Source organism: Myiozetetes cayanensis, unplaced genomic scaffold (assembly GCF_022539395.1).
Source record: "Myiozetetes cayanensis isolate MyiCay16 unplaced genomic scaffold, myiCay2020 scf34, whole genome shotgun sequence".
In the NCBI taxonomy this organism is placed as follows: Eukaryota; Metazoa; Chordata; class Aves; order Passeriformes; family Tyrannidae; genus Myiozetetes; species Myiozetetes cayanensis.
This window is the reverse complement of record NW_026087566.1, coordinates 858553-871205: the sequence shown is the minus strand read 5'-3', so window position 1 is coordinate 871205 and position 12653 is coordinate 858553. Positions and strand designations below refer to the sequence as shown.

General features: G+C 61.2%; 1 protein-coding gene across 1 annotated transcript; it reads right to left on the bottom strand.

Moving 5' to 3' along the window:
* LOC126646431 (alpha-2-macroglobulin-like protein 1) lies at positions 1-12653 on the bottom strand. The gene is given in 38 exon segments (XM_050327779.1): positions 1-646; positions 951-992; positions 1160-1262; positions 1348-1416; positions 1551-1641; positions 1738-1790; positions 1792-1869; positions 1941-2168; positions 2252-2469; positions 2555-2711; positions 3526-3600; positions 3692-3763; positions 3765-3849; positions 3931-4012; positions 4126-4302; positions 4608-4682; positions 4944-4995; positions 5168-5289; positions 5548-5674; positions 5756-5981; positions 6134-6292; positions 6534-6598; positions 6849-6956; positions 7134-7283; positions 7469-7614; positions 7864-7921; positions 8247-8474; positions 8607-8774; positions 8921-9030; positions 9434-9548; positions 9630-9741; positions 9825-9909; positions 10046-10199; positions 10333-10353; positions 11012-11064; positions 11349-11511; positions 11881-12070; positions 12448-12653. Coding segments are annotated over 38 exon segments (4425 nt in total). The 5' UTR covers positions 12633-12653; the 3' UTR covers positions 1-623.

Genomic DNA, 12653 nt, shown 5'->3' with positions numbered 1-12653 from the left:
TGCTGGAGTAAATGTCTTTATTTAGACCCAGGGCAGGAGCTGGGGACAGCAGCTTCTCTTTTTCAACAGCCACCTGACTCACTTGTGCTGGGATTGCAGAGGTGTCCCCAGGTCCCTCCTGGGGATGGTGGCACTGTGTTAGAGCTGGGGAGGGGGCTGAGGTAACACTGTGGCTCCCAGACAGAGTGAGTGGTGGTGGGGACCTGCCATGGAAGTTGTGGCAGGAGGGAGAAGCTCTGGGTCCCATTCAGGTGCTGTGGGGAGGGGAGAGGCCAGACTCTGGTGCCCCAGAGTCCCCTCAGGGGAGATGCACCAGGGTGTCCCTGTAAAACCACTGCTTGGCTGCTCAGCTGAAGTCAGAGCTGTGGAGGAGCTCGAGGAGCAGCGAGAGATGTGTCTGCCTGTGGGTCTGTGCTGGCCCTTGGCTGGGGATCCCTCAGATCCTGGGGGTGGGAGCTGTGGCTGAACCCAGAGGGGCAGTGCTGGGTGCTGGCAGCGTCTCTGGGCCACATCCTGCCCCGTGCAGGGTGGGGCTGTGGCCAGGGTGGGAGCAGAGACCACCAGCCATCCCGGTCCTCAGGAGCTGGGGGAGCGAGGGATGGGCTGCCAGGCTCCAGGCTGTGCTAGAAGTTTTCCTGCTCCTCTTCTAAATGGAAAATGGGGTTGCTGTGAGAGAAGAGCCCCCCTGGCCCCTGACACCCTGATCCTCCAGCTGAACTCCAGCTGTTTGAGCTCAGTGTCCCCTTCCCTGTGTGACCCCAAACCCACGGGTGGGCAGCTCCCCCAAAAACTCCGGCCAGCGAGTCCCAGTGCAAGACTGGGATGGGCCCTCTATTCCCCCAGGTCCCAGGGCTTGGCACAGCCCAGATTGGCCCTTCAGAGTTGGTGGGTCCCCATTAGGGTCCTGCTGGTGGTGTGACCCCCCTTGCCCTGCCAGGCTCAGCCCCTACCTGAGCTGAAAGGTGCACTGTAGGAAACATCCACGCGGTCACCTGCAAGGGGAAGGATGGTGACCAGGGGGCTCGGGGTGAGCTGCTGCTGTTAACGAGCCAAATTGGCTCATCAGTGTAAGCTGGAAGCCCAGCCAGACCCCCACTGAGCCACTGGGGCTGCAGGGCGTGGCAGTGGGGCCAGGGGACACATCCCTGGCAGGGCTCACCTGTCTCGTAGTAGTCGTACAGTGTCACGGTGGCCGGCTGCAGGTTCTTCACTGGGAAGTCCTGCTTGGCTCTGAAGGAGAAGGTCTCCTCGTCTTTAGTCAGCTGTGGAGATGGAGGCATCCCAAGGGTTAGGTGCAGCCACCCATGATGGGGAAGCATGGGAGTCCTTCTCCTGTCCCCGTCTCACCTGGTCCAGGTAAATCGTCACCTGGTCGGGCTCCACCTCCACCTTCTTCACCAGGTTCTTCCTCTTCAGCTGGAAGGACACGGCTCAGGATGGGTGGCAGCTGCTCCGTGGGTGCCCCAGCCAAGGCCAGCACCCCGAGCAGGTGCCTCTCTGTGTTAGGGTATCCCAGAGAGGGTCAGGGTGGTAGCGGGGGAGCTCCTCACCTCCACCATGGAGCTCTTGTCGGGGCTGTAGCCAGACGGCAGCTTGGCCTCGATGACAACCATGTTGGTGGCAGGACGTGTCCCGGTGTACCTGCAAGGGCAGAGCGCCGGGCTGGGGTTGGGGTCTGCCCTCCCCCCTTGGCTGCTCCCGTCCCCCCCAAAGCCGGGGGGCACCCGCAGCCCTTACCGTGCCCGGAGGTGGAGGACAAAGCGCTTGCCGGGGTTCTGCGCAGCCCAGCCGGGGCAGGGGCTCCGTCACCGCACGGAGCTCGAACGCCCCCGGGCTCGGAGGGGGGGGCACGTTATAGCGCAGGGTCACCTGTGGGGACAGCGGGGGTGAGGGCCAGCCCGGGGACACTGCAGGGGGACGGCACCTCGGGCTGCACCCACCTGCACCAGGGCGCAGCCCTCCCCGCGGGCTCGCAGCCCGTAGGGCCCCGGCAGCTCCGCCAGGGCCGCCCGCTGCAGCACCAGCCGATTGCTGCGCTCCAGCACGAAGTCCCGCACCGCGCCCGAGGGCGATGTCACCGCCACCGCCAGCCGGGAGTCCCCGCTGCTGCTGCCGCCGAATGTCAGCGCGGCGTATTTGGCCAGGGCTTGCAGGGCCACCACGGTGTCCTGTGCGGGGAGACAGCGCCGGCTCGGGGTCACAGAGCCCCGGGGAGGGGATGTTTCGGGGCACGGGACCCCAGTGGCGGTACCTGCGTGGAGGCGAAGCCCCCATAGGGGTTCTGCTGCTTGCAGAGCCAGCGGACGATCTTGGATGCGGTGGCCAGGTCGGCGGAGGACAGGTGGGGCTGGCTCAGGTGGGCCAGGAGAGCGTAGGCCGTCATCTCCACCTCGGCTGGTGCCGCCGCAGCCCAGGAGGGCTCCGAGGTGGGCACGGCATGGCCCTTCCTCTGCCAGTAGAGCTGCCCCTCTGGGAGAGAAGGGGTGGGAGCTCAGCCCCTGCTCCGCGCTGGGCTGGGTGAGCAGGGTGGCACAGCCCGCAGGTGCCCCTGTACCTGTGCTGACGCTGTGCTGGGCCAGCTTCTGCAGCTGCGCTCGCTGCTGCTCCCTCAGCCCCGCCAGCCCGAAGACGTAGGCGAGCAGGGCCTGGGTGTAGGGATCATCTGTGGCCGAAGCCTTCAGGCACCCCAGAGCTGAGCTCACCGCTGGCTCCTGGCATGGGAACAGAGTCAGAGATTGAAACAGTTAATGATTTACGCATTATAGGATCGAGGGGAAGAGGCAGCTGTTGGCCCATCAAAGCCTATCCCCCTGCCAATCCTGAAAGGCGGGAAAAATCCTTTCAGTGCCCCTCACAGGAACTCTGGGCAGGCCCAGGAGGCATTGGAGGCTCGTGGCATGGCCCATGACACTCTCCATAGATATAACTCATAACTTCTTTGAGTGTGTGGGCTTGCTCCCCCACCTCCAATGGATCAAGGCCACCACTTCAGCTGACAGACATGGAAGCTGCAACTACCAAGTGTCATTGCTGGACCCCGTGGGCAGGGACTATATACATTTTTCCACTCTCATCTTTCCTTTCCCTTTACTCTCCCTTTCCCTTATCCTGTCTTGCCCTTTTTCTCCCTTATGCATTTTCCCTAAAGGTTATCTTTATGCCATATTGCTGTAGATGAGAGATACAGATGGTAACACCCAAAATGGCATCATCCCTGTTTACCTTTGAAACAAAATTGTTCTAAAATAAACCCCACATATATATGTTCTCAAACACCAATTATTCAGTGTCATTTCACCCTGATCTACCACAAGGGATTTATTAATAAGAACCTGGGTTACCCCCCTCCCTTTTTACAGTGTCATAACACATGCCCGAGGGCATGGGAGTCACTCAGAGGCCCCGGTTCTGCCCAGCTGTGCCCATGCTGGGTTGGGAGGTGGCCTGCAACTGCTGGTTCCCCTGCCCCCAGCACACCCACCCCGACACCACCAGCCCCTCCAGGGACACTGGGGTCACCCTCACCACCGGTGGCAGCCCCAGCTCCAGCATCGCAGCCGTCACATAAGCCGACAGCGAGAGCTCATCCGAGACCCCACCCTGCAAAGGGACAGAGGGACACGAGTCCGGCACGGGGACTCCAGGGCTCTGACCCTGTGTCCCCAGGTCCCACCCCAGCCCTCTGCCCCACCTTCAGTGCGTTGTTGAAGAGCTTGCCCACGCTCTGGAAGCAGCCCGTGGGCCGCTGCTGCCCCTGCAGCCAGCCTCAGCGCGTCCGTGATGTGCCACTCCTCGATGGCCACGTAGGCTCGGGCTTGTCCAAAGGACTTGAGCACAAAGGCAGTCAGCCTGTGAGCCAGAGAGACATCAGAGGGCTGGGGAATCAGCGCCCTGGGGGCAGCAGGAGCCCTGGGCTGCAGGGTCCCTCACCAGGTGTTGCCCGTGGGATCGCTCTTCCCGAAGGCGCTGTACGAGCCGTCATCGTGTTTGTACTGCAGCTCCCGCTGGTACCCTGTGGGCAGGAGGTGGGGAAAGGCCTTTTTACATGTTGATCCTTCCATCCCAGGGGGTGCTGCAGCCCCAGGTGGAAATGGGGAGGGGGATGTGGGACGGGAGGGGACTCACCGCGCTGCAGGAAGCCCTGAGCCTTGGCACGGACGTCGGGGAGCAGCTGCCCGCTCTTCTCCAGGTACTGCTGGATGTAGATGTTGGGGGCAAAGCGAACCATGTTCTGCTCCCCACAGCCGTAGGGCATGGCCAGGAGGCTGTCCAGGTTCTGCATGGCATTGCCCATGATGTCACCTGTCCCAGGGGGACACGGGGAGCACCGTCATCAGCTGTGCCCCACTGCCACCAGCGCCCCAGACCTCACATCCCCTTCCACACACAGGCCACACAGAATATTCAGAGTTGGAAGGGGCCCACAAGGATCGAGCCCAACTTTTAAGCCCATATAGGGATTGAACATACAATTTTGGTGTAATAATTAACATGCTCTAACCAGCTGAGGTCACCTCAGGTTCCCATCTCTTGCTCAGCTTGGGCCTTGGAGCTCTGCACCCCCCCTTCCCACAGCAGTCCCCAGGCCCTCACAGCCTGTCCCTTACCCAGCACAGTGACATGGGCTCGCTGGGAGCCCTCCAGGATGTTTGCAGGAAGCTCTAGGGAGACTTCTTCAGAATCTGTGGAGAGGGAGGGCCAGGACAGTGGGGATGGAGGGCCAGGACAGGATTCCCTGCTCATTCCACCCTGCCCCATGGCACCCTCACCCACCCCCTTCCTTCCCTGACCCTCCTCAGGCTCAAGACTGGGTTGCAGCATCTCAGCCAGGAGCCCCCAGGGACCCCAGTGGCTCCTCTGGGCTGGTGGCCTTTGTGACCAGTGGCCAAGCACCCCTGTCCCACATCCCACAGCACTTGCCAGACACCCCTGGCCAGTCTTACCTTCATGGCAGAGCAGGGAGTTGTGTGCCTTCTCCACCAGGATCCCCCCCGGCTGTTGGGAAGTATCAGTCAGTCAGGAGAGGGGACCAGCCGTGTCCCTCTGTCCCACAAGGTTACACCTGCAGCCTGGGTTCATGTCTGGGTGTGCTCCCAATGCCCCCCAAGGGCTGCTTGGACCCTGTCCCCAAACCCATCCCACCTCCCTCCTCCATAACCCCTCTGACCTGCACCAGCAAGGACTTTATCACGGTGTCCACGTGTCCCTGCTTCGGCACCACGGGCAGCTCGTTGCCACAGAGCTCCGTGGAGCTGAGGGCCTCGGTGCTGACGGTGATGTTCACCCTCCCTGCAGATGCAAACGGGGCACTCAGTCCCTATAGAGCCCCCCTAGGCCTGACCACAGCCCCCTGGGGCTTTGTGTGGCGCTGGCTGCACTGGGGATGGGGGTCACCACGTGGAGGAGCAGTGCTGGGAGGCAACGGGGAGGGTGAAAGTGGAGCGAGGGAGAGGTTCCCAGGTGCCACAGCATTTACTCCTGCCCTCCCCGACCTCCCCACCCCCTCAGGGGCTCCCCAGGCAGCAGGGAGGGGCTGGTGCTCTGTACCCAGGCTGGTGGCCTTCACGCCCCAGCGGAAGGTCCTCGTTTCATCAGCACAGACACAGCCCCCGTAGGTCTCCTCCGCGCCCGCCGACACCTCCAGCCCCGCTGACTCCTCCAGCGACACCCGGACCTGCCAGAGCATGGCCACGGCTCCATAAGCCCCCAAAGCCAGCCCCCAGAGAGCCAGGGTCCCCTCCCCTGCCCCGCTCACCCTCAGGCACTGCCGCAGGTAGTTGAAGACGGTGGCCACCAGGGTGAAGGCTTCGTGGCGCACCACGGCGTAGGGCAGCACCAGCTCCACGAAGAATGGCTTGAAGGCTGTCAGGGTGATGGCAGGGGACAGCCCCAGGCCCTGTGGGGACATGCAGAACGTCCCAGCTTTCCACTCGGTGATGGCATCGGGCACTGTCACCGTCACCTCGGCGGAGCCGCCCTCCCTGCGGGATGGAGAACGTCGTGAGGCCACCCCACCACGGCCACCCCCAGCTCTCCCTGCGGGAGAAGGAGTCATCCTGAGGTGCCCAACTTCCTTCCATGCGGGAGGGGAGGTGGGGAGAGGACCAGCCCCTTGGGATCTGTCCTCGCTCACCCCACAGGGACCAGGTCCCACAGCCACGTCTCTGGGAAATACGTGCGGGGTGCTGGTGGCTTCTCCTGGTTGTCAGTGTTTGGGCTGGACCTACTCGCAAATACTTGGATATCCTCTAGGTTTCTCTTAGGGAGTTCAGCTGGAAAAGGGAGAGCAGAACTTAGTGGCCACAGGTTTCTGTGTGTCAGCTGGACCCCCACGCCCAGCATGGGGGTGACCCAAATCCTTTCCGATCCTCTTTAATCCCTGCGATGCTGTGTATTCTTGGGATGGCTCCGAGTCCCCCGGAGGACACAGGAGCCAGGACTGGCCACCTGCTCCTTTCTCCTGACAGGGCTCAGCAGACTGAGCCTAGGGCTGTGCTGACCTCTGAGCATTACGAGATTCGGCCTCCTAAGACAGGAAGGGGCTTCGTGGACAATCCTTCTTGATCTTGGCATTGGTGAAGAGTTTCAGTGCTACGTCCTGTGAGAAACAAAAGAGGTTGTCCATCTCCACAGACAGCAGGAGGAATATCCCCATTCCAGCAGGGAGTACTCACAGGGCTGCAGAAAACAAGTGGAGAAGGAACCTGGGATTGGCAGGGAAGGGAAAGTGCTTTGCCACAAGTGTGGTTTTCACGGGACATTTCTGGGCTTTCCCAGCTCGTGAGCAAACCCCAGCAGCCTCCTGGATGGAGAGGAACCAGGAGGCACAGGTGGGCAGGGACTTATACCTGAAATAACTTGAAGGTGTCCATACGGAAGGAAAAGACATCAAAAAACATACAGGGTGAGGGTTCCCAAGTGCGAAGGGGTTTCAGCTGGGGCAGCGCTTTGTAGATCTGTGAATAAACACGTGCGCAAGACCAGCCATGCATCCGCTCCCTGCGCAGCAGCAGGACTGCCCAGGAGCCACCGTGGCACTGGGAGGTCTAAACTGCTGTCATCCCACCCCCCACCCCCCATCCCTGGCTGGTCCCTGGGGCTGCAGAAGGACGGGGGGCAGTGCCACCACTCACCGCCTCTGCGGTGAGCTCAGCCTCGGGCTTCAGGAGCAGCACACTGCGGTCCACGGCACGGATGGCACACAGGGACCCTGGGGCAGCCCCCAGCGCCAGCTGCAGCGCCGTGCCGGGCAGAGCCCTGTCCTCCGAAAATGCCATCTCCACCTGGGCAGGGACAGCGTGTCAGGGGGAGAGGGAGGAGGGGACCCACCCCCCCCATGGAGGAGCAGGACCAACCACCCATGGACAGGGAGGTCTCTTCTAGATAAGGATCAGGATCGAGGGTTTGGGTTAAGATAAACCTGGAGCAGGGGGCACCCCAGGGCATGGACAAGCCATGGAGTGATCACCTTGTTGGGGAGGCACTTGGCCACCTCGAGCTCGATGCTGTCGGCCACCATCTCGCCGTTGGGCAGCACCACGTAGCACAGCACCTTGGCCTCGGGTGCCAGCCCCATGCTGATGGGCAGCTCCAGGGAGACGGAGCCTCTGAGACCTGGGCCGGGGAAAAGGAGGGGAGATGTTACCCAGAGAGACTGTGGCTGCCCCATCGCTGGAAGTGTTCCAGGACAGGTTGGACGGGGTTCAGAGCAACCTGGGCTAGTAGAAGGTGTCCCTGCCCATGGCAGGGGGTGGCACTGGATGGGCTTTAAGGTCCCTTCCAACCCAAACCATTCCATGATTCTATGAGGACCAGGCACAGAGAGCAGAGCCCTGCACAGCCTGGCTGTGCCAGAGGACATACCAGCCTCTGCAGACAGCTCCTTCCTGAGGACTGTGGCAATGGTCCCCTTGGCCAGGACCTGCAGAGGAGGAGGTGAGAACAACAAAACCAATGCTGAGTGTGGAACCAAAATGCCCTGATGGAGGGGGGGACCCAGGAGCGAGAGTTTTGGGATGACTTTTGACTTTTCCCAGTCTCCAGCTCCCCCAGCACCTCCCATGGGCGTGCAGGTCCAACAGGGCCAGAGGAGACCTGTGCTAACAAAGGTCCCTCAGTCTACCCAGGACAGATTGCTCAATGTCCTGTCCCCAGGGACATAGCCATGAACGTGTGCGTAGACGTGACCCTTCACACACACCACAGCCCCGATTCCCGCTGCCCCTCCTCCCTGGGCCAGGGCTCACCAGGACAACCACATCCAGGCTCTTCAGCTCAGTCCCTAAGGCCTCCTTGCTGAAGATGAAGTCTGCCCAGAGCTGCTGGGGCTGCCAGCAGGGCAGGTCACTCTCCAGCTGGCGGATCTCCAGGAAGCTCCCACTCTCCGAGAAGAAGGGCTTGAGTCTCACAGTTGCACCGGTGTAGGAGCTTGTCAAGTCATTGTTCTGGGTGTGATGTGTCCTGTCGACCTGACCCTGAGGGGTGGAGGTGGGAATGAGGGAAGGTGAAGCCGTCCAGTCGCCCACAAGGTATCAGCGACGCAGGCTCGGAGGGGTGCCCAGCCCCTCCCTGCTGCAGAAAGCACCACAGGGAGAGGGGTCACTTACCTTCAGGAAGACATGGCCACTCCAGCCAGAGGTGTTCAGCTTGAAGGAGGCTCTCCCTGACCCGTCTGTCATGATGGTGTGTGCCTGGTCATCTTTTCTGTTGATGTTGACAGAGAGCACGAGCCGCCTCTGCGGCACCCCGGTGCCATCGGCTCCCTTCAGCAGCATCTGTGCCGGGAGGGAAGGGGGGATGGCCCTGGTTGGGCTGTGGCCGTGGGGCAGGTGGGAGAAGAGGGCTGGGGGGTCAGCAGGAGCGGGGCTGGGGGCAGCAGGGTGCAGGTGAGCCCCGCGGGATGTGGGGACCGCCTCGTTACCGTCCCCCTGTAGGGGATGCCAGGCTTGTAGACTTCATTGGCGTCTTCAAAGGTGACGGTGAAGCTCTCAGGTGAAATCTCACAGCTCTTGGTGTTTTTCATCTCCAGCCCTGTGGGGAGGGAAGGGGGAGCTGAGGGTGTGGCAGGGACACAGGACACGGATTAGCTCCTGACTATCAAGTCATTTGTGGTGTGACAAGGCAGTGAGCGAGGGATGAGCTAAAAGGACAAAGCCACACTGGCTGAACCCACCATTCTGCACTGCAGGGACTCATTCACTGCCTTGGGGGAGCTGGTGGACCTTGGAAAGGCGTTTTTCCCCCTGACCTCTCCTCTGGTTGGAATTACAGGTCTTGCCAGGTTGACCTGGCTCTCATCCCCACCCAAACCTCATCCCTGCACAAGGGCACCCCTAAATCACAGCGGTTCTTTTGGGTGCCCCTGCAGAAGGCCAATGCCACCACGCCACGGGCACTTGGGAGCCCGTGGGGATGGACACACCACCATCCCCACCTGTCCCATCCTCCACCAGCGATGCCTGGACTTCAAGCTGCTTCTTGTTCTTCAAGTGGGTCATTTTGAGGACAGACAACAAAACCTCTGTGGAAAAGCAGCCGTTCTTCTCAGTCTGGAGGGAGAGTCAACCCCATCAGCAGCATTCCCGGGAAGGAGGTGTCCCAGTGGCACCCACACTCCTGGCCATGCTCACCTGCCCACTAATGTTGGTGCATGTCATCTCTCTAAAGAACTGAAGCCAGGGCTGGTCGCTGTAGCACAAGCTGGCCTGGACCCTGCCCTGGACGGGCTTCCCGTAGGTGTACCTGCAGGGTGGAGAGTGGCCAGGCTTTCCCTGGTGGACCCCATGGTGTTGGATCCCCCCATCCCCTCCCTCTTCCCAGCTCACCGTCCGCAAATCTCCATCTGGAACTTCTGGTCCTTCTCCAGCACCACGCTGGGGAGATCGATGGTCACTTCAAACTTGGGCAGCACTGACGGGGAGGCACAAGGAGGGAGGGTTGTCACTCCCAGGACCATGACAACGGTGCCTGGGTGGTCAGGAGGGGGGTGCCAAGACACGCTGCCAATGAGCCAAGGTGGTGCCCCCGTCCCCCAGTCCCCACGTACCATATTCCTCCACGCTGAAGGAGTGGGTCTTCCCCTCCACGTGGATGGTGTAGGTGCCCAGGGCTGGCTCAGCAGCCAGGGGGAGGGATAAGTCCACGATTCCCTGCCGAGGGCTCACCTCCCGCCACTGAGCGATGCGATTCCCGCTGGGATCCTGCCACGGGGATGCACGGGCTCAGCACCCCGGGGAGCCCAGCACTCCACAGTCCAACAGCCCATGGCTGTGCTGTGGGGCTGCCCTCCCCACCCACGCCTCCCAGGAGCCTCCCTCTGTCTCCCACACTGACCTCCAGGAACACCAGGGGCAGCTGAAAGGCAAAGAGAGGATGGTTAGAGGAGAAACCCAAACCTTTCCTTGGGGTCTCCCCAGGGTGGGAACATCAGAGGAGCCATGCATGGAGGAGAGGGAGGGTTATTTGTGGGATGCTGTGAACTTCCCACCCTTCAATACGCCTTGGGATGGATTTTGTGCCCGTGGGCACTTCTGTCTGGGATGAGCTGAGGGCACTGCCAGCGTGGCATGGAGAGGTGACACCTCCTAGTACCTGAGCAAGAGTCCAGCTCCACTTAATCTCTTAACATCCTGCACTTCCAGAGACCCCAGTGATTGCTCAGAGGTGCCAGAAACTGAGCCTGCCTGTAATCCTGGTGTCTGATGGATATCAACAGCACGTTCCCTGCTTCCCACTCGCCATCCCTACATCCTTATCTGGGAGCTTGCATGGGTACATTCCCGTGTCACACGTGCAATCCTGCTTTCTCTTTCCTTATCCTGCTGAAGCCTGAACAGCACAGGGCATCCCTGCCCCCAGGGAGTGCAGGAACCCGGGCAGAGCAGGCTGGGGCAGGATTCCCAAGGGGAAAGGTGCTGGTTGCCTCCCACACCTCTCCCACGGCTGGCTGGGACTGTAGGAGGGCAGAGCAAAAGAGCCCTGTCACCTCCTCCCACCCCAACCCCGCTCTCACCTGCTGATTGCTGGGAATCAAGTCTTTATCCAAAGAGACAACTCGAAACTTCACTGGAAAAGGGAAACAGAGATGGAGTGAGTTCATCGTTAGGGAGGAGGGTTCCCTGTGGGGAAGGTGGATGGAAACCCACCCACCCAGAGTCCTGCAGTGACCCCCATGCAGCACTGCCAGGGTGTCCTGGCATTGCCCTCTGTCAGTGCTGGGCATTCCAGTGCATCCCAGGATGAGCCCTCCTATTCCCAAGCAGTGCAGGAGCAAGGCTGGGCCTCCTGCAGCCCCCTCCCAGCAGGTCCTTCAGCCCAGAGCAGGGTGGTCCATCCTGCCCCCCCCTCACCTTGCTGTCCAGGCTTGTAGACAGGTTTGTCTGTCTGTATGAAGATCCCAGGGTCCAGGATTTTCAGCTTCACCTCCTTCTTCTCAGACACATTCAGGGAATCTCCTTGGATTGAGACGTGCAGGTCTAGGTGTTCTTCCTTCCCACTGATGGGAGCTGGAGCCTGCAGGGGGAAACATCAGGCTGCAGGTGAGGATGAGCCATGGCCAGGGTGCTCTGCTCACTCTGGGTGACCCTGAGCACTCCTCACCCACAGGGACACCTTCCCCGAGGTGAAATGTCCCCCCAACACCCTGCTCTGGTCTGCAGGTCTGCTATTTTAGCCACTGGATAACTGGGCTGAGCCTGCAGTAGTTCTGTCTGCCTGAGGGATGAGACTCTGCCAAAAGCTGGGCAAGTCCCATCTGCTCCCAGCCCTGTGTGGGATCACAGCCCCAGCTCAGGGCAGCCGGTGGAAACTGCTCTGCCTGGAGGCAACGAGGAGCCTGGGATGTCCCTGCCCTGCTTGGGGCTGTTTTGGGGTGACACTCACAGGGAAGGTGAAGTTCAGGTGCATCTGAGGCTGCTGGACCTCCCTCTTCAGCAGGGTGATGGGGTGGGTTCTGTGCACTCCCAGCAGCTCGATGGTCACCTGGAGGGGCTCGCTGAGGTCGCTGAGATGGACCCAGAGCGTGGAGGAGTAGGGGTGGTACATCACAGCTGGGGCTGTCACCACATACCTCCTGGCAGGGAGAAGTGGCGACAAGAGGGGTGTGGGGGGTGAGACACAACCCAGCACAGACCCCACGGAGACAGGAACCTGTGCTGGGGTGCAGCACCACCTCCCCCAGCCTCCCCACTCTGCTTCTGGGCCCCCCCTTGACTTCCCAGCCCCAAGCAAAGGGCACCTGCAACAACCACCCCAGGGCCACCAGCCCCCAGTGCCACGTCCTCGACGCTCATGGGCAGGGGACAACCCCTCAGCCTGAGCGTTCCCATGCTGGCCAAGGATCCCCAACAAGGGATTAGCTCCCACCAGGAATCCCCGAGGAGCTGAGGCTAAAGCCATCCCAGCAGGCACAGACAGACAGACAGACAGACAGACAGACAGGGGGCTTACATTTCTGCAGATGCCCCAGCCGTGAGGTGCAGGATGAGGAAGAGGATGGGCAGGGCTGGAGACCTCATTTCTCCAGCTGGAAGTGGATGTCTAGGACGGCCACAGCTGCCTCCTGCAGGTCTTGGATCACTCTGGATCTGCACCTGCCCCTCTGCAGGCTCTGAAATGGGAGCTTTGCTTCCCATCCAGTGAGCAAACAAGGACTT